This window comes from Aythya fuligula, chromosome 1 (genome assembly GCF_009819795.1).
Source record: "Aythya fuligula isolate bAytFul2 chromosome 1, bAytFul2.pri, whole genome shotgun sequence".
Classification (NCBI taxonomy): Eukaryota; Metazoa; Chordata; class Aves; order Anseriformes; family Anatidae; genus Aythya; species Aythya fuligula.
In genome coordinates, this window is record NC_045559.1 from 926,379 (window position 1) to 950,944 (window position 24,566).

General features: G+C 61.8%; 1 protein-coding gene across 1 annotated transcript in view; it reads left to right on the top strand.

The window, feature by feature from the left end:
* Positions 1–24,566, top strand: part of SND1 (staphylococcal nuclease and tudor domain containing 1) — an 85,145-nt gene that overhangs the window by 19,073 nt on the left and 41,506 nt on the right. Inside the window, exon 11 of the mRNA XM_032197171.1 lies at positions 24,046–24,135. Within this exon, the coding sequence (XP_032053062.1) occupies positions 24,046–24,135 (90 nt within the window). The remainder of the gene's footprint in view (positions 1–24,045; positions 24,136–24,566) is intronic.

Here is a 24,566-nt window from a genome sequence, read left to right on the forward strand (position 1 = left end):
GGGCTGGGCCACCAGCCCGCTGCCGGTGCCACGCCGCCCCGAATCCACTCGCCGGCTGCTGGCTTCTGCTTTGAGACGCTCGTCTGGTGGAAGCGGTGGTGTGTTTGGAAGCAGCTGCATCATTAAATAGCATCCTGAGATTGCAGGTGCTGGCATCCTGCAGCCAAACCCCCACACCGTGTGTGATTGTGTGGTGCTGTGAGCGCGGCAGTGCCGGCGTAACCCCAGGGCGCGCAGTGCCCGCTGCCTGCGTGGTGTCCCTGCACGTCCCCATCCTGTGCTGGTGGCTCCAGAGCGCGTCCCCACGGGGGCTGAGCCATGGCACTGCAGCTCCTGGGCCCGTTCCTCTGAAGGTTTTTGGCAGAGGTGCCTGGAGAGCATCCTCGCAGCGCATCTTTGCCTGCCCCCCTTCCTTGGGCAGCCCCCCCAGGAGAGCATTGGGTCCCTCATGTCACCGTGCCCCCCGTGCTGTGCTGGGCTGCCTGAGGCTGCTGCTGTGCCCTGCAGGGAGCGCCTTCTGCCACGCTGGCTCGTGGGTGGTCGCGTTAAACCTCATTTCTTTCTTTTTCCTTCTCATCCTTCTTCGGGTCCTCCTGCATTTTCATCTCCGGCTCTGCTTAATTACCTGTGAATGCCATCGGTGAAATGTTTGCCTCCCTCCCCTGCCAGATTTCCCTTTAGAATTTAAACAGCAAACCAGAACAGCCCCGGCCAACCAAGCCCAGCCCTTACTGGGGTCTGTGCGCCCCTCTCCACCTCCGCTGAGCAGGTGCTGGGCTCGTGCACTGTGCTTTGGGGGCTGGCACACGGCACAGCTCCACATGGGCAGGGCGTGGGGCATTTCTGGTGTCACAGACCCCATCCCAACTGCCCTTATAAAGAAGGAGCGTGAAAACACGTATGTTTTGGACTGATTTCAGGTTGTTTTGCAAGGACTGCACGAGTTCCCAGCGTGGTGCATGGGTCTGGCAGCTCACGGCAGAGCTGCTGGCACTGTCTTTGGGCAGGTGCATGCGGCCCCGTTGCGGCTCGCCTGGGCTCCTCGCAGCCTCGTCCCTGCCCTGGGTCCGGGTACGTGCACCCTGTAGTAGGCAGCGAGTAGCTAGTGCTGCTCCGCTGGGGAGATCCGTCTCCATCGCACGGAATGCAAATCGGTCCCTAGGCACCTGATCGAGTGGATGGGAAATGACAAACTGAAAATTCAATGTAATAAAACCCTACAGCCTTTCATCTTCCGCCTTCATCACCCAGCGCGAAATGAATCCGGAGCGCGGGAGCTGATAGCATTTAATATCTCTATTGCTCCTCTCTGTCGAGGAACGTAATGTATTCAGATGAAGATGCATCTCCCACCGCTGCCCAGGTGCTGGGGCTGCAGGTGTGGTGCCGGTGCTGCGGCAGCACGGGGACGACGCCAGGGTCTGGACCGAGACACGGGGCAGCTCCTTGCCACGGCTGGGGTGCCGTTTGGGGGAGCACGTGCTTGTGGGCAGCATCAAAGGCTGGGTGTTCACAGCGATCCTTCCCCTTCACGAGCTTAGGGATTTGTCGGGTCGGAGCTTGAGGCAGGACCTGGCTTCGGGGCTGAGCCCCAAACGTGGGGCTTGGAGCGTGGGGTGCGCTTTGGGTGCGCTTTGGGTGCGCTTTGGGCACCTCTGGGGCGAGCAGGGTGCCTTGGGGTGTGGTGAAACCTCTCCCATCACTGCAGCTGATACCAATCACCCCAGTGTCCAGCACTGCTCAGCCCATCAGAAGGTTTTGTGGTCTGTCTGTCTGTCCTGGTGATGGGTCCATCCAGGCAGCTGGAGCAGAGCCCGGTGCTGGGGACGCTGAGCGCACGTCTGACCCCAGGGCTGGGACTCCCTCGGGCTCCCTTGGGCAGCTCCCGTCCGTGGTGCTCCGGGGGAGCTTGATTTCAGCTGAGCTTTTTTAATCAGAAGTTCATTCCCTTGGACAGCTAAATTACAGAACCTTGTTAGCAGCTCTGTGTTCTAGCAAGCCGCATTTGCTCAATTGGTGCAACCGCACCACGAATCTGCTCCGATCCCACAATTTATCTAAATTGATATCTTAATTGGTAAAACTCTCAGAGAGGGGGAATCAGACATGGACCCTGGCTCGAGGAGGAAAAAGGCGCAGGGAAGCAGCCCTGGGGGTGGTGGTTGGGGGCCTGAACGGGGCCGCTACCCTGGAGGGGTGCAGGACACGAGGGGGGCCGGGGCCGTGCTGCCCCTGCCAGGCCCTGGAGGCAGAGGAGGCTGCAGTGGGAGCTGGGGGGGGTTGCACACTCTGCTGGCCCCCCAGCCATGCCTCCAGGGCTGCTGGAGCTCGTGCCTGCTCGGAGCTTTCCTGGCACAGTGGCTGCTAACCGTGAGCTCGACGTGTGTCTTGGCGGCCGTCACCGCACCAGGCAGGCTGAGGGGAACCGTCACTCCCACAAAGCAGCGAGGAGCTGGAAGCGTAGGGAAGCTGGAAATGGCTTCAGAGGCAAAAAACAGATGGATTTGGGGCTGTTTTTTTTTTTTTTTTTTTCCTTGGGCTGCTGATGGAGCAGGGAACTTTTGGCTGAGACGGCCCCACGCATCCCCAGAGCTTTTACGCACCACGCGGTCCCTGCTGACAGGAGGACTCACAGCCAGGGATTAGCAGCATTAGAGGAAGGGGGAGCCTGGGTGTGATGGCAGAGCCCCAATACCATCCTAACCTGCTTGGGGGTCTCAGCATCTCCTTGTCTGAGGGAGGCAGGCACCTTTCCTGCCTGTCCTGGTGAGCTCATGGTGGGCACGGTGCATGCACTGCCCCCCTGCCCCCTAGCATCCCAGCTCCCACTGTTCCCTGGGGACTGGTGCCCAGCAGCACCCACCCGTGCCACTGGCCATGTGCTTTGCCCTTCCCCTGCCTGGCATTAGGCTGTCAGAGATGAAACTGGGGCACCCTGCAAGAGGGGGCTGCAGCTGGGTGCTTGCTCAGCACCCCCCTCCTGCCGAGAGCATCTCTGCTGCGCGCAGCATCCGTGGGAAGCCCCCGCCGCGGGCGCTGGCCGGGCTCCTAGCCCAGAGCTGGCACCGGGGCTGGCTCGCTGCTTCACTGAGCAGGCAGTCCCCTTTCCTCACCGTTCAAGGTGAGAAGAGCAGAGGGATGGAAGCTGCCGGGGGCGGGATGCTGTGCACAACGCACGTGGCCCTGTCCCTCTGCAGAGAGCAAGGAGGTCGGCGCTGGGGCAGCGACCTGGACGGCAACCAGGCGGCTCCCCGAGGTGCTGCTGGTGGAGTCCTGATGAGGTTTCCCTGTGCCCGCAATCTCTTGTCCAACCTGGCTTCTGCGGCTCGGTGCCGTGACCTCTGCCACCTCCTGATGGAAAGCGGGGCCTGGGTGAGGGCAGAGCCCCCTCTGTGGGGCACCAGGGCAGCTGCCAGGGTCGGTCCCGCATCCCCGCGGGCACCGCCGAGTCCCCGCACCCCCTCCTTTATCGCTCAGTCTCTCCCACGCTCCAGCAGATTTTAGAAAGAGTAATATTTTACTCAAACCCCATTGAACTGCGGTACTTTCTCTCTGCTCCTTTCGCTGTCACTTGCTGATTGCCAAGATATTTATGTGAGGCTGGAAGTGCTTTGTAAGAGCGAGCTGCCCAGCTTGCTGCCGGCCGCCTCCAGCACAGCCGGAGCTGCTGACGTCCACGTGGCCCTGGACAGGCAGGAGATGGATCTGGGGGTCAGGGGAAGCCCGCACCCCTCCAGCTACTGGTTCGGGCTCTGTTGGAGCTGGATTTATAACCCCTTTTAAGATTCGGAGGCAAGCTGTTCAGGAGGGGTCACGTCACGCCTGTTTTTAGCTGGTTTACCCCCAGAAAAGAGCTTTGTACTGCAGCACTGCACTCCTCGGTCAGGTCAGGCTGTCCAGGACACAGCTCCGTGCACTGCCGCTGCTCGGTCACGATTTACAGGTGCTGCAGCCAGCCCTCCTGCAGGGGCTGCGTGCGGCTTGGCAGGCGGCGTGACCCTGGCGGGGGGCACCAAGCGGCCCCTCCAGCACTGGGCTGGGGCACAGGAGCCCCATTGGGATGTTCCCAGGCCGGGGTGCACCTGAGACTTCCCCTCCTGGACGCTTGTAGGGCAGCAGCAGCGAGGCTGGGCTGGTGCTGTTGGATGTCCCCTCTGCCTTGCACCACCAAGCGCCCTCCTGGTTTCCGTCCCAGGGGCATCCAGGCTTCCCCGAGCTCGAGCAGGGCTTTCCATCCCTCGTTTCCTTTTTTAATGCCCATCTCCTGGCTTCTCCCATCGCTTTGGTCTGCTCTTGGTGCCTCCCTCCTTCCACTAACCGAGGAGGGCGGCTCAGCACAACGAGCCTTGGAGGAACCAGCGGGTCCCCGGCTCCAGCGCGCTCCCTGGGACCTCCAGCCCGACACCGTCACCCACAGGAGGTGCGGAGAGGACGTCCCCCATCCTCCACAGCTCAAAGCCTTCAAGTGGCACTCGGCTGGGGTCACTGCTCCTGGAGATGAATCCGAGGCTGCCACAGCCACCGTGCGCCCTGCCCGGCGGCGAGGGATGGCCTCCTGTGGCTGCGGGGTCCGCCTGGAGACACCGTCTTGTTTCCCTGTTTGTCGAGCAGGGTTTGTACTAGGAAGAGCGCACCGCACTCAACGAGCATAAAAGATTAATGAGAAACAAAACCACGAACTCATCAGTGTCTCATCTCCGCTAAATTACAGCTACAAGGATCACAGTAACTCATCCATGTATCGTGTAACAGAACTGATGGCGGGCATGGATGGGGCGCGCGGCGAGCGCGGCTTCGCCGGCAGAGCAGTGCAGCGTAAAATGCTAAGTGCTCGGGCATATGGCCCTAATGTATTCTAAATATTGGCAGAGGAGAGGTGCATCTGAGGAGAGGCGGGAGCAGAAAGTGGGGGCACTGGAGTTCCCCGATCAATATTTAATAGGGGCTGCAATAGCTTCCAGGGCGAAGACGCATGAAGTCAGCATGTTCTCGCAACCTGTTTTTTGCCCTCCGGGTAGCATGCTCCTTCTAGTGTAAAAATGATTAGCTTGCATCTCTCTCAGCAGTTCTTCTCTCCCTTCCCCCCTGCCTTCCCACTGCTGGAAGGCGATTGTCTGGCACGTGGTCTGCGGCTTCGGCTTGCCAGGATCCGGCTCCCGGCCGCTCGGGGTGCCGTGGATGGGGGCGATCACCGCAGCGGGCGCCACTCTCTGTTTTGGGCAGAGCCTCCCTGAGCAGTGTGCAGGTGTTCTGGCAGCCCTGGCCGTGCTGTTCTCCTTTCTTCCCGCTGTTCTGTCTCGGGCACCTTGTCCTAACCTCTCTGCACCTGCTTCGCCACCCTACAGCAGGGAGCAGGCTGGAGCCATGCACGAGGTCAGGCTGCTTCACCTCAGGCAGGTTTTTCACCCTGGCCCAAGGAGAGCCTGGCTCTCAGGGCTGTGCCGGGGCCGGGCACGGGTCCTGGTTTGAGGTGGGTTCATTTGAGCGAGCTGGCACAGCTGGCTTCCCCTGGGGATTAGTGCCTCTGGCGTCCCGGTAAATTGCTCGCGGCTTACAGAGCAAAAGCCGAGCGAAAAGAAAAGGAGCAGAAAGAAAAGCAGCAGAGCGCTGGGGATTGCCTGAGGTTTACAGGCACCCGGCCAGCCCCCGGGCCCGTGGTTGGCGCTGGCTGGGGGAGACGGGCTCCTGGGGGAGATGGGCTCCTGGGGGCCGGGCTCCCTGCCCCAGGCAAAGCAGAGCGCACGGCCCCGGGGCGCATCGCCGGGAGGAAGAAGTGTCTCCACACCATATGTTGTGCGAATCGCGGCACCACTTAAGTGCTCGGTCTCATTGATGCCGTGTAAGTAATACGCCCCGAAGATTGGGCTGTGCTAAAACGCTTCCCCAGCGCCGTAGGTTTAAGTGTTGTCACTCTTCTGACCCAGCAGAAGCGCCTGGTGCTCTGACACCGATGCTCCGAGGAGGATCCCAGCAGCTGCCAGCTTGCTTTGAGGCTGGTGACCCCGCTGGGGCTGCGCCTCGTGCTCTGTGGGCACGAGGAGCTGGTGCTGCAGCACTTGGCGAGCCCTGGGGACTGCAGGGCTTGCAGTGCCCGAGCCTCAGACCCGGCCACCCTGCACGCCTCACCCCGGCTTCTCGGGGTGGCCGGGGCTGATGGAGCGCTGTGGTGGTGGCAAATGCCTCTCAGTCTGGCGGGCGAGCACGGAATCCGTGATGGGAGGATGAAGCTTTGACCTTTTGATCTCATCAGGAAGCTGCTCTGAATCCTCTATTGATGGTTAAATTGCACTAAATTAGAGAGGAGCCGTGCAATTCTGCCACGTTGCTGAACTGTGCAATTAACGTCCTGCCTAGCAACGGCACCCTTGTGCCTCGGGAAACTTGAGCCTGTGATTTTAGGTACGCGACCGACCTGCCTCTGCAAAAAAACACTTGTTCTTTTTTTTTTTTTTTCCAGCAGAGGATGGCTTTGGGACTCTCTGCTCCATCCGGGCGGCCCTCAGAGCTGTCCCTGCCAGCAGTGCCGTGCCCTGTGGTGCCCTGTGAGTTCCCAGCATCGCCCCCGGCCCTACTGGGGGTACTGGGACGCACGCTGTAGGGCATTGCTGCACGTGAGTGCGCTCGGGGGCGCTGCCTCAGAGCCAGTGTTGTCTCTGCAGCTCAGTGCACGTGCCTGCTGCCTTATCTCAGCTCTTCAGCCTCCAGCCTGAAGGATGGCAAAAGCATCCCCGGCCCCGCCGAGGGGATGGTGGCTGGCATGGAGAGCTCGGTGCCCCTGCACCGCGGTGTTTTGCTGTTTGCCCATCCCTCCCCGCACCTCTCCGGCTGCACGGTGCTCAAAGCTTTAGCCCCTGCCACCAGTGCCAGCCTCTGAGGATCTCTGTTCTCCCAACGTGCTCAGAACAAAGCCTCCTGCGAGCAGGGGCCCTGCTAATGCCCACAGCCCCTCTGCACGGGCTGCTCGCTGCAAGCCGCTGCCTCCCCGGGGGGCAGCAGAAGCGTGGCCGTGTCCTGCCTTGGGGAGGCTCTGCCTGCCCCTGGCCCTGACCTGCTCGGCCAGCTCAGGCTCAATTTTACTATTTCTCTTTCATTTTGCCCCCAAGAAGCAGCCCAGCAGCACGCCGTGTGCTGGAGGGGAGCGGGTCCCGGCGCTGACCTATTTTAAAGCTGGTGCAATGGGGAGGGGACTGAGGGCTGGGGGTGCACCAAGGACCCTGCTCCCCCTGTGCCACGCGGTCAGCTCCCGGCTCCCAAATCACGTTCCTGGCACAGAGGCTGCGTGTGGGTACGGAGGAGCACTGGGTTGTGAGGGGTGTTCCTGCCTGCACTGTCCCGTGGTGCACAGCTTTGTGTCCCCCCCTTCTGTGGAAGGTGCTGGGAAAGGGAACGAGGAGGAAGAGCACGGGGGAGGAAGCTCTCCGGTGAGCAGCTCCCACCCCTTCCCCTCTGCTGCAGGCTCTGAGCACGGACCCAGCCTCACAGCAGCCTCCGGGTGCTGGAATTAAACCCGGCCAGAGCTGCCCAAGTGCTGGCCCGTGAAATCTGGGATGGATGAGATGAAAGAGCAGAGATTTGGCACGCTGTGGAGAAATGGGGCAGGCGGTGCCCGTGGCTGCTCCCAGATGGGGTGCCCATGCCCCGGTGGTGGTGGCTTGTGGGGTCCCCTCTCTTAGGCCACACGGAGGGGACCCCAGCTCCATCCTTAAAAGCTTTTTACCTCCCGCCTGGCCCGGGCTCTGCTGGCCTACTTTTCCCTTGCTTCTATTCTTTTCCCCCGTCACACGCAGTTTCGGCACGTCGTGCTTAAATAGGGCTTTGTCTTCTGCTGACTTCTGCGGAGCGGGGTTGCGGGTGAATTAAAATGCATCCCTGCCTGGCTGCTGGCTCGGTGCGTGGCTCAGCACCGTGCTGAGCTTCAGCAGCTCACACGGGGTGTGCACAGGCGTAAAAGTCCCCGGGAGCAGGGACGTGGTGGGAGGAGGAGGCTCCCCCACACCGGTCTCCGAAGGGGCGCTCGGCGCAGTCCGCCGAGTGCCAGCGCTGCGAGGAAGCGGCCGGGTTTTGCAGCATCATCGAAAATTCGGGTTAACGGTTCGGAAAGGATGGAGGTGGTGTAAAAATCCTGACATGGCTGCCAGACCCGAGGCAGGGAGCCTGCGAGCGCTCCTGGGTCTTTGGCTCTGAGCAGAGCCAGCCCCCGGCACCTCGGGGCCGCTTTTAGGGCCGGGCTGAAGCGAAGCAGAAATGAAATGTTTTCCAGCAGGCTTCGCCGAGCATCCCGGTGCCTGGCTACAGAACCAGCCCCGTTCTGAGACTGGCAGCTGCATTTTCATGCTCCTTGTGCTTGGATCAGCCAAAATGCTGCTCGAGACCAGAACGCGGCACGAGCCCTTCCTCGGTGCCCCGCAGCATCGCTCTGCAGCAGTGCCTGCTCCCAGAGGCAGCCCCGCTCCTCCAGCACGTTTAATCCTCAGCAGAGGTCATCAGCAAGCGGCTAATTGGTGCTGGGGGCTCTGGGCTCGCTGCCCGCGCCACCCTGAGCCGCTTGGTGGTGACTTTCAGATGATGCTGGCTCCGAGTTTCCAGCGGCTGTGGCTCTGTGCCCGCTGCGAGCTGCTCTGCCCCGGCTGCTGCTCCAGCACCGGCAGTGCTGGGAGAAGCTGGGAGAGGTTTGGGGACCTGCAGGAGCTCAGGGACATGGGAACAGCGTGGGGAACCCACGTGCCTGTGTCCTGCTGGCCTGGCATCCTCAGGGGTACCCCAAAACCCTCTCCTAAACACCATTTTGCAAGATCTGCATTGCCCCCAGCCCCTGCTGCAGCAGGCTGGAGGCTCTAGGGTGACCCCATGGGTCGTGGCACGTGTGCCAGATGTTGGGGTGACGCCGCGGAGTGGGTGCTCACCACCAGCAGCAGTTGTGTGTCCGTCTGTCCCCCTGCCTCGCCTGTGGGCAGAGTCACTCCTCCGCCCGCAGCCAGCCGTGCGAGCCGCCCGCCGTGCTGCTGGTTGGGACAATTAGCATATCGAATCACTTCCCTGCGAGACCGGGGACGATAAATTACTTTTCCGTCGGAAAATAGCATAAAAGCCCCATTATGTGCCGATGAGAGCGTTTATGGAGCCAGTCTGCTGCTCCTCAGTGGGTTTTGCACTTTTTAACGAGTTTCCAATTGGCTGGGTGGGAACAAAGTCGGTGCCTGGGGCTCGTGTCGGGCAAATCCCTGAAGCGCTTTGGGCACAGAGGGTGGCAGGAGGGACCCTCGGTGACCTGTGCCGTGGTGGAGTCTCTGTTGCTCCCAGGAGGGACCAACGCTGGTCCCAGACACCCCATCAGCACGGTGCCAAAGGCCACTCAGAGTCCCCACGGTGCTCCACATCACGCCAAGGCTTTGGTCCCTTCCTCCGGGTGAAAAGTGTCACGGTTTGGCGATTTTGCCAGCTGCTGTTTTTCCGTGCTCCTTCCTGCACGCTGCGCAGAGGCTGAAGGAGCGTGGGCGCCCGGCGGCACCGAGGGTGCTGCTGCTGCTGCTGCTGCCCTGCGCTGCCTCCCCCGGCTGGCAGGAGTCCTCTTCCCGGCACCGCCAGCTCCATTTCATCGTTTCCCTCTGGCTCGGGAGGCAGTGCAGGATGTGATTGCTGTGCAAAGCCCCGGAGCTAGCTCGGCCTGGCAGCCTGCTCCTTCCTGAAGGCTTCCTCCAGCTGCAGGAGCGCGCAGCGGGGACGGGGCTGGCGCCTCGCCTGCCCTGACCGAGGGCTGGCACAGCCCGGCCCCTGGAGCTGCTCTGCGCCGTGCTGCTGCTGCTCCTGCATAGCCACCTTCTTTCCGAGGTTGTGGCTGGATTGCAGCACGGCTTGGCACGAGCATCCCCTTGCTGCAGGCGTTGTGCCACGAGTGTGCCATGAGCGTGCCGCAGCCCAGCCTGGGTCCTGGTGGGCTGCCCAGGCGGTGCTGGCGTGCTGCTGGCGTGGCACAGCTGCTGCAGCCAAGCCCTGGGGACCCTGGTGACCAGGTGTGATGGGGCTGGCACAGTTTTCTGTTGCAATCCTAAGCAGGGCCAGCCAGGCTTTCTGCTGCCTTTCCCAAGCTGCATTCCCTTCATCTTCCCCCTGGTGCTTGAAGGGTTTCGGCCCCAAATTCTTCCGTTTGCAGCCCAGCAGCTGGGATTAATGGGTGGCGAATTGAGCCCTGAGCCCTGCTGCTGGTTGCTGCTCTCCGGTCTCCTCCGTGCCTCCCAGCCCTGCACTCTCCTCTTTTCTGCTCCTCCTCTGCTCCGCGCCTCTCCCGGTGCTTTGGGTGCGTTTCCTCCCTGGGGCCAGCCACAGGCACAGCCGCGGTGCTCCAGCTCTACCCAGAGCAGCACCTGGCTCTGTGCAGGAACCAGGATTCCTTTTTTTCTTCTTTCTTTTGCCCCAACTTGTCTGCATGGCCTTGTGTCTCCAGGCTTGGCACTATGGGAATTGCATCCGAGTCCCCCCGGCCCCACCGCCGTGCTGCTCCGTGCGGCTCGCAGGGGTGTCACAAGAAGGGCTCAGGTGGCAAACCCCATCCCCCTGCTTCAAACGAGAGGAGTTTATGGTCTGGAAACGCCAGAGGATGACAACTTCATGGCTTGCCAGCCACCAGCTGGAAGTTTAATTCCCGGTGTCAGTGCAGGGCTCTGCCTCCAGCTGCCCCATGGGTGCGGGTGGAGAGGCGCAGGGCGAACGCGGCGGTGCCGGAGCTGCAGCACTGCAGGGGATGGGTTTTGCCCGCTCCTGTTGCTGCTGTGTGGAGCTGGGATGGTTGGGGGGAGCCCCAGGGGGGCTCAGGTGCCCTCGAGCCTCCTGAGGCTTCAGGCAAAAGAGGAGTAATTGGGAAGGAGGAGCCATCAAACCCACCGAGGAAAAATATTCTTTTAAATGTCGCATGAGCCCTCCGAGGGTCTGTGGTAGGGCAAGCAGGTGTCAGACCTAAATCCAAATGAAACAGCGTTGTTTTGGACAAAAAAACTTGCTGGGGGAGATGCTGCAGGTGCAGTGAGGCAGCCCACGTTTGGGCAGTGCTACCCACCAGCCCCGTGCCTGCTTTGGGCTCGTGAACATGCGGCTGGCTGGGGGTGATCTGAGGGCATCCTGCACCAGGTGCTTTTTGCTGCTCCCTGGGCCTGGCTGTGGGAAGGCAGCTTCGCTGAAAATAGAATTCAAGTATTGTGGTGGTTAAAATTAAAATTAAAGAAGAAGAAGAAAAAAAAAACCCTTCTGAAATTGCCGAGTATTTTTACACATCTCAATTTCCTCATTAGCGACGACATTATCTCCTCGTCCGTGGAGAGGTAGCTCTTTGTCTGTGCGAGTTGCCAAAGCGCCACCAGCTAATGAATTCCCCATTGATGCGCAATTTTGTACTCAGATGATTTTTCAGATTAGTTCCTGTGCCGTGTGAGAGGAAGGGGCGCTGGGTTTCCTACCGGCACAGAAAGATGCTCCCCCGTTTTCCCAGCTTGAGGAGATGGCGACAGCCGCACGTGGCCGCGCGGAGACGTGCGAATCGGGGTTTATTTCCCAAACCTCCCCCGGCTGCAGCCATTCTCCTCCAGTATCCGCGAAACAAAAACTTCGGTCGCTCAGAAATTACTTTCCGTAGGAATTTTGATGGGCTTAAGCGGAGGCTTTCCTTGCAGAGGGTGATCCCGTTTTTAACGATGTAATTTATAGTTGCTGATTACAGCCCTGAACGTTCCTGTGTGAGCAAACACACTCGGAGCAATAAACACGCTATCTGCCGGCGACAGGCTCCCCGAGTGTCGATAGTTGAGAGGGAGATATCCAAAGGATGCCTGTAATTAGCCCGAGCGTTTAATTTAATAAAACAAGTGACTAAAAACATAAGCGTGCCGTATTCTGAAAGCGTTGCGCGTAATTACAAATTATCTTAATTCAGCGCAGGCACAGCCAAGTTGGTAATCGCCTAATAAATAACTTCCATTAGCTGCTCGCAGCCTCGCCGCCGGGGTCTGCATCCGGGGGTCCCGGGGGTGGCGGGGTGGCCGCCTGGGGGACGTAGAGGCAGGATCTGCAGCTTTGCTTTTTATTTTCCTGCTGGGAGAGAGCTGGCGAGGGCACCGGTTGCAGGTGGTTTCTGTGTGTCCCGTGGCTGCTCTGCAGGGCTCTGTTATTTCCCCATGGAGGCTCCACCGTGGCCCCGAGCTGCCCGCTCCCCTCGCCCCCAGCGCTGCCCGGGCACCCCCTCGGAGCACACGTGTGCCCCAAGAGCTCAGCCCTCGCTAACCTGGATCCTGCTCACGCAGGAGCTCTGTGGCTGGGGCTCTCCAGGTCCCCCCGCCACCATCCTGTGCTTCCCGGAGCAGCCCCGGGCTGCGATCGCTGTGCGGGGCTGGGAGAGGGGCGCTGGGGGCGAGCAGCTTTCCCTCGGCTGGGCTGGGGCACGGTGCTTGCCCCGTGGCCACTGGACCCTCAACGTGCCAAAGGCACTTGTGGGCTCGGGACAGATCCTGCAGTGATGCTGGCTCGTCCCGGCGCTGCACGGGCAGGATCCGTCCCGTCCCTCTGCTTCTGGAGAGCCAGCTCCCGAGAGGGCGCCTGCTCAACCTGCAGCTGAGGCTGACGAGACGATATAATATTAATTTGAGCAATATTAATTCGAGCCCGCTGCTACGGCGATGGCAGCAGGCTGTGACGCAGCCATGCAGGGGCGCGGGGACCCTTCCCAAACCACGCGGCTGCGGGCGAGGAGCGAGGAGGTTGCAGAAGCCCAGGCTGCGAGCAGGAACGTGCTTTTTGTGCTGGCTTTTGAGGAATTAGGGACGCTGAGCACAGTGGTGACGGGAGATAAGCGCTCAGCTCTCGCAAGCAATTAGGAGTGCGGCTGCCTCAGCCTCAGCTGCGCCCCAGCTCGGTTTTGAGCCCGCCGGGGGGGGCCGCTTCCCGGGGCAGCCAGAGCTGCTGGTGATGTGCCTGCCTTTTGCCCCAGGATGCTGCGGTGCTGCCCGCAGGGTGCGTGGCTCTCGTGGGGTAGGGGAGGTGAGGGTGATGTCCCCTGCAGGATGCAGGACGAGGGGGAGCGAGGTCAGGGTCCCCGCGGAGCTGTGCGCGTGGTGGAAGGCGCTGCCTGCAGAGGCTGAAATCCCTGCAGAAAATTCCACGTCCTGCTTCCCCTGCTGCCTCTGCACCCTCCTGGGCTGGGCAGCTGTCTGTCCGTGCCTTGTGTCCGTGGGTCAGAGCGATGGGGACATCACCCCAGCTGTGATTTCGGGCAGTCGGTGTGCGCCCCCCTGGGCTGAAAAGCAGAAAGCCCTGCGCCCTCGGAGGCTGCGGTGCGCGGGCAGGGGGCTCCCCCTGCTCTTCCCATCACAGCGTGGCAGAGGAGACCCCCATGATTGGGGGTAAAAAGTGTAAATCAGAGCCTCTCCCGAAGGGCTTAGCGAGTGCTTTCAGGCCTGATGGAGTTTGATGGTTGCTGGAGAGTCTTAAGGAGTGCGGAGACCCAGAGCCCTGGGGAGGGCGTCCCCGCGGCACCATAAACACTGGGCTGGGCGCTGAAGGGTTTTAGGGGAGAGGCAGAGGACGGTCACAGGGCAGGTTTTATGGGAGATGCCTGGACAGAGCCGTTGCTCTTCCCAGTAGCTGCCTTCTGCAGGTCACTCACTCTCCTCCCCTGCCTTTTTTGGTCCCCAAGGACGCCGGGTAGGGGACACGAGGGTGCAGATGGCTCGCTCCGGGGATGCATCAGCCTGGCGCTGAGCTGTGCCAGGAGCTGCGGCTCGACCCACCCGCGTGCTGCAGGTGTGATACCCACGGCTCGGTGCCAGGGAGCCCTCTGGCCACTGCAGGAATGTACCCACGTGCAATTCTGGCAGTGCTTCAGCTGCTGGACGCTTCCACAGCCTGGCTTTTGGGGAGGAGGAGGAGGAAAAGGAAGGAGGAGGAGGGCGGCGTGGCCCTGTTCTGCTTGTGCCGTGGAGAGGCACCAGGAATGCTCGCAGTGGGCTGGGAATTGCTGGGGGGGTGCTGGGGTGCTGGGGGCACCTTTCTGCACCCGCTGCAGGGCTGGGGGATCCCGAAGCAGAGCTGCTTCTCCTCGCCCTGCCAATGCACTCTGACAGAATGCAAACCTCGTTAAAATGGTAGGCTTCCAATTACAGGGCTCCAGCAGGGAGTCCGTTTTGATAATGAAAGCGATTAAAACGGGGACCTCTCTCTATTTTTTATTTTTTTTTTTGCTGTAGATGTTCAGTTCAAAAGTAGCTTGGTTTGCTGCCTTTAATTGGACTCTGCTAATGAAGCTGGGGCCATTCCTGGGCCTGAGGTGCTCCAAAGCTCACCCGAGGGCTCGCCACCCACCTGGGTGCAGTGGGGACGATTCAGCCCTGGGGCGACCCCCCCAATTCCTGCTGTGGCTGGTGCTGGGAGCCCCGTGGTGTGTGGGTTTGGGGGCTGCTGGTTTTGGGGGCTCCTGGTGTGGGCCAGAGGCTGTGTGGGCAGTGCTCCCCCTGTTTTGTACCCGTGCTGTTTCATTCCTCTTCCCCTCCCAGCTCTGGGTTCAGTTGGCCCCTTGTGTGCTCGGCAGTGCCGGGGTGCTGCTCTGCTCTCCTCCTGGAGTCGCTGCTGTAGCAAATGGAGAAATTCTGAATCTCTCCCTGAATTTGTACACAGCTTCTGGGGCACCAGGGAGGAGCGTGGACACCCCCGGGGTGCCCGGCACAGAGAGGGGAGTAGCCTTTGGGCTACTTTGGGGCAGCTTTGGGATGGGGCTTCCCGGCTGCAGCGCCCACCCCGCTGCCTCCTGCTCTGTAAGCGATGCTCCGGGGCTCCCCGAGCCTCCTGCCTGCCCTCCTGCAGCCCGGGGGATAACGGGCACCCGGGGAGAGGCTTCTCCCTGACCCCCATTAGTTTAGAGGTGCCCTTTTGCCCTGAAGCCTTTGAGTATTACGGAGCTGCCAGAATGGCTGCTTGCGGCTAATCCTCTTAGGGTTGTAACTCTGGCTGTTCTCGTTAACTGAAGGAATATCCACCGAGATGCTTTGATCTTCCCCTCACCTCTCTGAGACCAGCAGGAAAAGAGCCACAGCCGGGGCTGCCTCTGCTCACCAGGCTCATCAGCAGCCGGCTGCTGCGCCAATTCTGCTCTGCGCAGCCCCCTGGGGTCACCGCCAGCTGCTGGCGGTGGTGGCACCCCAAAATGCTGGGGTTGGGGGACAGCCACCCCTCCGTGCTGGCACCGTGGGACTCGTGCTGCTGCTCGAGGAGCCGAGCTGGTGCCAGCGCTTTTTAAATCCCATCCCACGGGGGCTCTCGGCGCGCGCTCTCTCCCTTATCGCCGCTTCAAACCCTGCCTCTGCGCCTCAGCCGCGGCCGCCCCGCGGTTATCGTTCCTCTGAAGTGTTCCAGGGCACGTGCCGCCTTGGCACCGAGTGGAGCTGCTCCGAGAGGAGCTGCTTCGCCGGCAATCCAGGCGCCGAGAGCACTTCTCCAGAAGAGCAGGCAGGGCTCAGCGCGAGGTGCTTGAGGAGCTGGAAGCGGCACTCGACGCCGCGCGCCCAGGGACCGGCACCGCTGGCGCAGGCAGGGGACACCGGAGCAAAGCGCCGCTTGTTTCAGGAGGAGCCCCTTGTCCTTGTGTCCCGGCTGCCAGTGCTGCAGGACTGCAGGTGCCTTGGCACCGTGTTCCTGGAGCCACTGCTGCTCCCGGTGCCATCCCTGCCCGTGGCCGAGGCACTGGGGCAGCGCTGCTGGTGCTTGTGCTGCCCCCGCGTCCTCACGTGTGCTGTCAAACCCAGCGCACGCCTCCGCGTCCTTGCAGACAAAGCCTCGAGGCGGTGCAGAGCCTCTGGCAGGGAAAAGCCTCTCCCTCCCCGGAGGCTCGGCAGCAGCAGCGTGCTTTTTTTTTTTCCTCGCTGGCTGCAGTCACCTCTTTAAAAAGCCCCGTGGCCGAGCCCCGGTGTCGGACACGCTTGTACCGGCAGCAGGGAGCGCGGCGCCGTGTCCGCTGTCACCACCTCGCCGTCCCCGCTGATGGATGTGGTGTCGGCACGTCCCCGCCAGCCGAGCGTGCCGGGTTCAGCCGAGGCTGCGCGCGGGGGCGGGAGGGCTGTGGCCGCTGCTGTGCCGCGCTTCTCTCCCCACCTCCCAGCGCTGAGCATGGGGGCACTCGAGGATTTTTTTTCATGCACCCCCCACGCTGCTGCTCCAAGGATTTCCCTGCCTGCAGGAGGGAGCCCTGCACCCCGGGGGGGGTCACATCCTGCCCCCCTTGCAGGCGCACCGTGACGCACGCCGTGATGCCCTGGGGCGCACCGGGTGCCCGTGGCCGTGCTCCCCTGTGCAAAGCTGAGCCGGCAGCGGATGCAGGCTCGGGATTTGTGGCTCTGTCATTAGTGCGGCTGATCGCCCTGGGTCGGGGAGCTGCCAGCAGCTTGTGGCCTTGCAGGGGTGCTCTGCCCTGGGGGCTGCCTTGTAGGAACGGCTGGGGTGAGAAGGGGGGCAGCTTGGGGTTCCCTTCGGTCGTGGAGGCACCAGGAGGGCACCTGAGTGCTTCAGGAAAAGAGGAATAGGTCGGAAATGGGGGCGCTGTGCCTGGGCACGGGGTGCACACAGCTCCGTGTGTTTTTCTTCCTTGACCTTTTTGGTTTTCTGGCACCCACCACATCCACATCCCATGTCCCACGCGGGGCAGGCAGCTCCGTGCCAGGACGTCGCTGCTCGGGGGTGCAGGTACAAAGAAACCTGCCTGGTTTGTGGCCATCCCAAACCGAGGATGGTGATGCTGCCTGCTCCGTGCCGGGTGGGTTTCCACCGTCCTGGGCTGAGGGATTTGGGCACGGGGAGCCCCAAGCCCTGGAGGGCAGCGAGGAGCCGCGGGCGCTTTGTGTTCAGCCGCCTCCTGTTGCAGGGCGCCATCCTTCGCGGCAGATACGGGCCGCTGCCTTCCTGAAAATAGCCTCTAATTGGCTGCTGTGCAGTGTAATGATTTTAATTTGACAAGAGGGCCGTAATTCACTTGCCCTGCTGCGTGTTTAGAGCCACACGTGAGTGGTTTGAGGTGGAGGGGCCGGGGGTGCCGTCCCCCTGCGCTCATGGCCCCGTGCAGGGTGCACATCCCCAGGGCAGTGCAGCTCGGACCCGCTTTCAGAGCACCCCATGCTTCATTTTAAACAAGAAACTGTTTTTTTTTCCTGGCTTCCTTGGCACAGATCTGCGAGCAGCAGCACGCTGCTATTGATTTCCAGTTTAAAATTCTTCTCTTCCAGGAGTGTGGGCGAGCAGCTGACCCCCTCCCCTTCTCCAGAAACTCCAGCGATGACGCTCGATGCATCGACTTGCTCAATAATAAAATGACTTCCTTGCCGCACACCTTTAATTAAATAAGGCTAATAAGCCTTTTTTTTTTTATTATTTTCCTTTCCTGCATGCCTGATGCCTTTCCCCTGGCAGCCAGGAGAGCCAGGGCTGCCTATTGGCGTGCGCTGTGCCGCGGGATCGCGGGGGTCTGGTGCTGCGGGGAGGGTGCCCGAGCCAGAAGTGCCGCTCGCCTGGAGCTGTGCTCTGACAGCTCTTCCCAAAACCTCTTTTTCCCCTCGCCTCCTGCAGCTTTTCCAGGGCTTGGCAGCTTTTCTGCAGACAGCACCTTGCGCCCAGACCCCGAAATGTCACCACTCGGCGCCCGGCTTTGTGGGATCGGGGAGGACGTGGAAGCCCTCGCCGCGTGCAGACAGCGGGGCAGCTCACGGGCGTGCTGCTGCGGTTCAAGCTCTTGGCTGGAAAAGTGGTTTAAAAAAAGCAATATCTTTATATGTGGCCGTAATTGCTGGATGTTTGATGGTCGTAGAATTTAGTTAGCGTCCTTGCTTTTATATTGATTTTTAATGTTTATTTGCAAAACCTCAAACGTGTGTCCAAGTTCTTGAACGGCTTCCCAGAATGATCTACTGGGCCACTTCCCCTCCGATATGAAATCCCATTTTTACAGGCCAGCAAAACGGTATTTAATGGTGGCTGACAGGGTAGCGTTTAAGGGCGATATGTATTGGACACTTAAACGTTTCTATTATCCGACTCCCGGCACAGATCGTTGCGTTTTAGTTGTTCTGGGAATTGCGGGAGGGTTTGCATTTTTCATCAGCGTCACCAAGACGTGGCCGTGGGGGACACCCAGCCCCTCCTTGGCCAGCACAGTGCCGTGGTGGCTTCTGGCACGGCGTGGCATGGCATGGCATGGTGTGGCTCCCAGTGTGCCAGTGGCTCCCAGTGCAGCGGTGGCTCCCAGTGTGCCAGTGGCTCCTGGTGTGGTGATGGCTCCCAGTGCACTGGTGGTTCCCAGTTCAGCAGCACATCCTGGCCCAGCGGTGGCTCCCAGCACATCACGGCAGGGCCTGGGGTGGGTGTCCCGGATTATCAGGGCTTGGTGTCCCGGATTAGCGTGGCTGCAGCCCCGCATGTCTCTCCAAGGTCACTGCTTTTTCTTTTCTTTTAAGGCAAACGTTTGCTTTTGTGCAATTCCGTGGAGAGCGGCAGCTGCGTTTGCAGAAGAGGCTTTTAAGCACTTGAGCGCTGCTTCCAGGGCCGGCTTTTCCCCACTCCTCATTAATGCAGCGGCGATGTTTTACCCAAGCCCTGGAAATCCTTGGTTAAGTGGCGAGTGGAGGAGCCCTCCGGGAGCTCTTGCTCCCCGCCGGCCACGCTCCGGGCGGGCTGGAGGGCGCAACCCCCGGGATCCCAGGCTGTCACCCCCCTACAAGCAGAGCTCAGGCGTCTTTGCTGGTGAGTCCTGAGCCCTCCTCGTGCGGAGGCTGCGGAGCTGCCATCAGGTCACTTCGTGGCTGATTTTAATCGGAGCTGGCGGGCCAAGCCCCCGCGGCGCTGCGCTGCGGGCCGGGCGCTGCCGGGGCTGTGCCAGGCTTCGCTGCTCGCTCCCGACAGCCCCGTCCTCGCTCCTCCCCTTCCCAAACGCCGTCTTGGACGGGATTAGGAACTTAACAGCCTGTGCCAGATAGACACTTAAACAAGCAATAAATTTGGAGTTCGTTAGTGAGGATTAATTGGTGTTTGCACAGGGCTTTGCCTGTGCAAAGCAGCAGCTAGGAGCCAGAGCAGTGTTATTTGCTTTGAAGCTTCGCTGTGACCTTGTTGGAGTTCAGGAGCGGCCCGCGGTGCACATCCTGCTGCTGGCAGCTTTCTGCATGGCTCTGCTGGCGTCCCTGTGCATCCCGACCCCCACAACCCATCACATCCCACTCCCTGCATCCCTTTGCATCCCACCACCCGCATCCCATCACGTCCCACTGCCCACATCCCCTTTGCCATCCTCTTTTGCAGAGGCGCGTGGACGGCAGCCGCCCGTGCGCTGAGCCAAGGGTGCCCTGGGCCACCCGGGAGCCTCCAAGGTGGATGTCCTGGAGCTGCTTGGATGGAGCCAGGGAGCAGCAGGCAGCCGCTGGCTTTGCAGGGAGGAGCGGGTGGGTTTGGGTGTGCGGGGGCTTGGCTCCAGCTCCTCCTCACCTCGGGGCTCCTGACTCCTTTCCACTTAGGGGAGCGGAGAGCAGGGAGGTGACCCCTGGGGCACGCAGCGCTCCCAGGGCTCTCCTGAGCCCTGCAAAGTCACTGCCCCTGAGCAGCTGCCCTGGGATTTTGGCTGCACTGGTGGGTCTCTTGTGCCGTGCCGCAGGCATCTCCCACGAGATGCTTCAAGTCACCAGCGCCCAGAGAGGCGCAGGGCGCCGCACGCCGCCGCAGCCGGCCCTTTATTCTGTGGGCAGCACACGGCTCCGTCTGGGCCACCGCTCCGCTTGAAAAAGAATCAATATTTGGCAGCAGGCAGCAATCAGTAAATGGAAGCTGGCTTTGCGCGCCGCGTTTGTTAGGATGTAATTGGGAAGGGGTGGAGGGGGAGGTCAGCAGCAGCTCCTGCGCGCTCCTCACCGCCCGCGAGCGGCCGCGGCTGCGCGGGCGCGCGGCTCCTCGCTGCCCCTCGCTGTCCCTGCGTGCCCCTGGCTGTCCCTCGGTGCCCCTCGGTGTCCCTGGGTGTCCCTTGGTGTCTCTCAGTGCCCCAGGACCGAGACAAGCCCTCGAGCCCTCCCGCTGCACAGCCCGATGTGCCGGGATGCGGGTGGGAGGCACGGCGGAGCAGCATCCCCGCAGCATCCCCCGCCCGGCTCCCCGGCCCCTGGTGCTGTCTCCCCGTCCCCACGCGGTGATTTTTCAGCAGGGCAATGGCTGCTGCTGCCTTCTGCTGCTCTGCAGCGCTGGGCTGTGAAATGAGGACTCAGTCAGCCCTGCTGCTCGGCGGGGAGCAGCCCGGCCCCGCTGCGAGGGGACGAGGCCGGCTTTGTGCTGCCGGGGATGCCCGGGGGCTGTTTGGAGAGGAGGGGGGGACACAGCAGCTCCGCGCAGACCCCGCTGCGAGCGCCGTGGGATTCATCACGCGGCTCGACTCCAGCTCTGGCGCGGGGCTGGGAATTTTTCTGGCACCAGGCAAGTGGAGGAAACGCCTCCGTCCCCAGGGAGGGGAGCGGTGTGAATAACGCATCCTGCCGCCGCGTGCTGCGCTCGGGGCTCGGTGCCGGCAGTGCCAGCACTCCTCGTGGCAGGGGCCGTGCTCCCCGTGCAGGGTGGCTGATTTTTCCTCCAGCCACCAGCCAGCCTCTCCAGCAACGTGGCCTTACGATGCCCGTGCCCTCACCTGGCTTTGTACAGGTGGGGGCGAGGAGAAAGCCCCCGCTGTGCTAGAAAAGCTGCTGAGCGCAGCAAAACCCCCCCTGGGCCATGGTGCAGCGTCCTACATCACGGGTCTGTGCCGGCCTCCCCCAGCTGGGCATCAGAGCTCCTTTTGGGAAGAAATCCTGCCTCTGCTGACCCCGTGCCCTGCGAGGTGCGGGTCCTGTCCTCGCTGCACCTGCAAAGGGGTTTTCAGCCTCTGCGTGGAGCAGGGGTGTCCTGCGGGATGGGTTTGGCACCGCTGGCTGCTGGCTGCGGGATGCCCTCGCAGGATCCCACCGTCTCCAGCACCGGTGGCTGCGCTGAGCGGCACGGGGAGGGAGCAGGTCCAGCGAGCAGCCTGCGAGCGGTGCCTGGGAGTTCATAAACTCCATCAAAGCCTCATTCATTATGGGAGGACGTGGAGCGAAATCGCCGTGGTGGCTTTGTTCGCCTGCTCCCTCTCCCATCTGATTCATTTCCTTCATTTCCTGCTGCTTCTGCCTTATCTCGTTCCTTTCAATTTTCTCCTCCCTTTGCTTCCCCTGGCTGGGCACCGAGGCTGCGCCACGCTGGCTCTGCCCCGGGCTGCTGCGGGCACAGGACGGGGCCCCAGCGCCGCCGTCAGGATGGCTTTTTGCTATCCAGGCACCGAGGGAGCCGCAGGGGCAGAGGCAGGAGCAGCAGGCGTGGGGCAAGGGGCAGCAGATCCGGGGGCTGATGGATTTGCAGCCTGACCGTGCTCCGGTGAGGGTCCATCGAGGGAGGGCAGCAGCTCGCAGCCCCCATGCCCTGTGGTGTGCACCCTCCAGCTCTGTGCCATGGCTGAGCTCCGGCTGTGCCACGAACAGAACCTGGGCACGGTGTCACCTGTGGGCACAGGGACAACTGGGGACAACTGGTTGTGCTGAGCCAAGCCCTGCTGCTGTATGGGTTTACCGGGGCCACCAGGTAGCAGCACCCAGCTCCTCCCTTTGCCCTGCCTGATGGGTCCCCGTCACGCTGCAGGGAGCTCTTGTTTCAAGAGATGAAACCCTGCCCAGAGCTGGTTGTGGGTTTCCATGCCCAGCAGGAGCCCACCCTGGGGTGCTGGCACTGGTGCTGGCTCCGGCTCCGTGCCGAGGGCCACCTGGCAGCGGCGCAGGCAGCAGTGGGGACATTTGGAGGCACCAGCTGGGGGCTGCTCCACTCCTGGCAGCGCAGCCCTGATCACCCTCGAGCTGGTGGCAGCCAACCCAGCCTCTGTGGTGCTGTGCCGAGCACTGGTGTCGGGTCCAGGAGTCCTGTCAAGCCTCAGGACGGTGGTGCTGGGTGCTCCCCGGGCACAGCAGCAGGGCTCGGTGGCACTGTGCAGGTGGGAGCAGCGCCTGCCTCCAGCACCAGGGTGCTGCTCCTCGCCTCGTGCTGCAGGCTGGGCGGTGGGCGACGTTCCCAGCACCAACATCCCTCGCTTTCAGCTGCTGCTGAATCTCTGCCTCGTCTCCAGTCCTCACATCGTGCCCATCCGAGGGAGAGCAGCCCCGGCTCTTCCTTTGGCTGCGGTGCAAACGTGGTGCTCAGCTCAGGGCTCCTCCACCTGCTGCAGCCGTGGGCAGCTCCTCGGGGCTGCACCAAACGCTGGCACGGCACACGGTGGCTGCTCCCATGGCAGTGTGAGTCGTGAGGAGTGGTGGTTTTGGGTTTTTTGCTGCAATTGCGAAACTTCTGGAGCAGGAGAGCACCCGCAGCTGCCCTGTGAGTGCTGCAGCTCTCCTCCAAGCCTTCCAACGTTCCCACTGCTGCTGAAATCCCTGGGGAAAGCGCCGTAGACTCGGTGCCTCTGTCGTGGGTGTTGCATTGAGCCGCGGCTGGCTGAGGTCTCAGGCTGAAGGTGCAGTTCGGCAGTCTCTGGGGAGAACCCCTCTTACATGAGGATCATGAAAACCAGTGGCACATTTTGTGTCTGCGAGCTCTCGCTGTGCCTGCAGCCTGTGCGGCGAAGCACAAAGTGTCCGAAATCACAGACACGAGCGGTTTGTCCAAAATCACAGACACAGAGCTTGTCCACAATCACAGACACGAGCAGGGAAGCTCCCGAGGGGGAGCTGCCACCGCGGCCCTCCGGAGACGGAGCCCAGCAGCACGATGGCTTTTAAAGCGAGTTTTTTAAAAGAATGGTGGTGGCACAGCCCGTGGGGGACGAGCCCCTTAGGGCAGTGGGTCTGGGGGCACCGTATCTGGTCCAGGAGCTCATCAGTCCCCAGATCTGGGTTGCTGGGGACACGCAGGGACGTCACCGTGCGCCCACCCTCGCCCTCTCCAGGTGCCCACGTTGGGTGCTCGCGGTGCTGGGGGCAGGAGGGACCCGCAGCCCTCGGGGAACTGCTGGCACCGGGGATTTTTCTGCCATGGGGCAGGTGTGGTGCAAGTCCGGGGGCTTGGAAATCCCAGGGTGAACCTAAAAACCGACCCAAAAGCAGCCGCGTGCCGTGCTTTGAGCCCCCTCCAGCAGGTTTTGGGTGCGTTGCACCTCCCTCACCCCCCGCACAACGCCCCCAGTCTGCGAGCGAGGTGTTGGCTGCTCACAGCCCAGATCCCAGAGGCACCTCGTGTAGCTGCTCGTGCCTCTTACCTGGTACAGATCCCCGGATTTGCTGCTGCAGACCCTGATGAGTGGCACGATGGGGCCGTGCCCTGCAAATAAATCCCCGCAGCGGCTCGGCTCAGCCCTGCCTTCCCCGGCCCTTTTTGCCCCCCGTGGGATGTGCCCGGCCCCGCTGTTGCTGCTCAAATCCCCGCTGCTGTTTCTGCTGGAGAACTGCCCTCGGGCTCAGCCTTTGGAGGGGTTTCATCACCGCGATTTACCCCGAGCCGCCGGTGGGCAGCGAGCAACGGGATGCCCTCCGCATCCCTTGGCGTCCTCATCCCGCAAGTGCCATTAATCAGGGCCAGTAATGAGCTCCTCTAATGAGCAACTTTTGTGCAGGAAGCTGCGTGAGCAGAGGCCGCGCACCCAGCTTGCCAGCTTTGTTAATTACCGAGCTCTCCTCGTTTCGGGTCCCCCTCTCCTGGGCGGGAGGTGGCGAGCAGGGGAAGGGGCCGCGGCTGTGTGCGGCGTTTGGGGTGTGCTGGGTTTTGGGGTGCTCGTGGTTTCTAAATCAGGGCTGAGGGGTTTTTGGCAGCCCCGTGGCTGCAGCCATGCTTGGCGTGCCCCACTCGGTCAGTGTGACCCCCCCATCTGCTGTCTGCGCCCTCCCAAAGCACCCATGGGTGCTGGGGGTCTATTTGGGAAGGGGAGCGCACCGCGATGCTGCAGCTCCACGGGGGGGTTTTGGGAGCTCCCCGTGACCTCTGTGCCCCTTTCTGCCCCTCCTGCAGGACAAGAACAGGAAGCTGAGGCCCCTCTACGACATCCCCTACATGTTCGAGGCCCGGGAGTTCCTGCGCAAGAAGCTCATCGGGAAGAAGGTACGGAGAGGGGCTGGGGCCGGCGGCGAGGTCCTCGCCCACCCTCGGTGTGGGTGGTGCTGGGGGGCTCCAGTTGACCAGGGGGGGGTCGGTGCCGTGGTTCTGGGGTCAGCAGGATCAGCTCCACGCAGCAAATTGCCGGGGGCACCCAAAGCTGGAGCATCCTCGTGCCTCAGCCCTGCTGCCTCCCTGGTGCCGTGGCGTGTTCTGGTTATCCAGGAGGGCTGTGTACCTGCAGAATCTCATCTTTTCCTTTGTTTCCCTGGCATATTTTTCGAGGCTGGTTTAGAGCAGTTCGGGGGAATGAAGAATATAATGTGCACTTAACTACTGAAGCACATGCTCAGGATGCAATTTTCAAACGCTCATAAAATGGTCAAATAAAATCAATTTCCTTCATAGCGAGGCTGCTCACTGCTGCTCATTGAGGA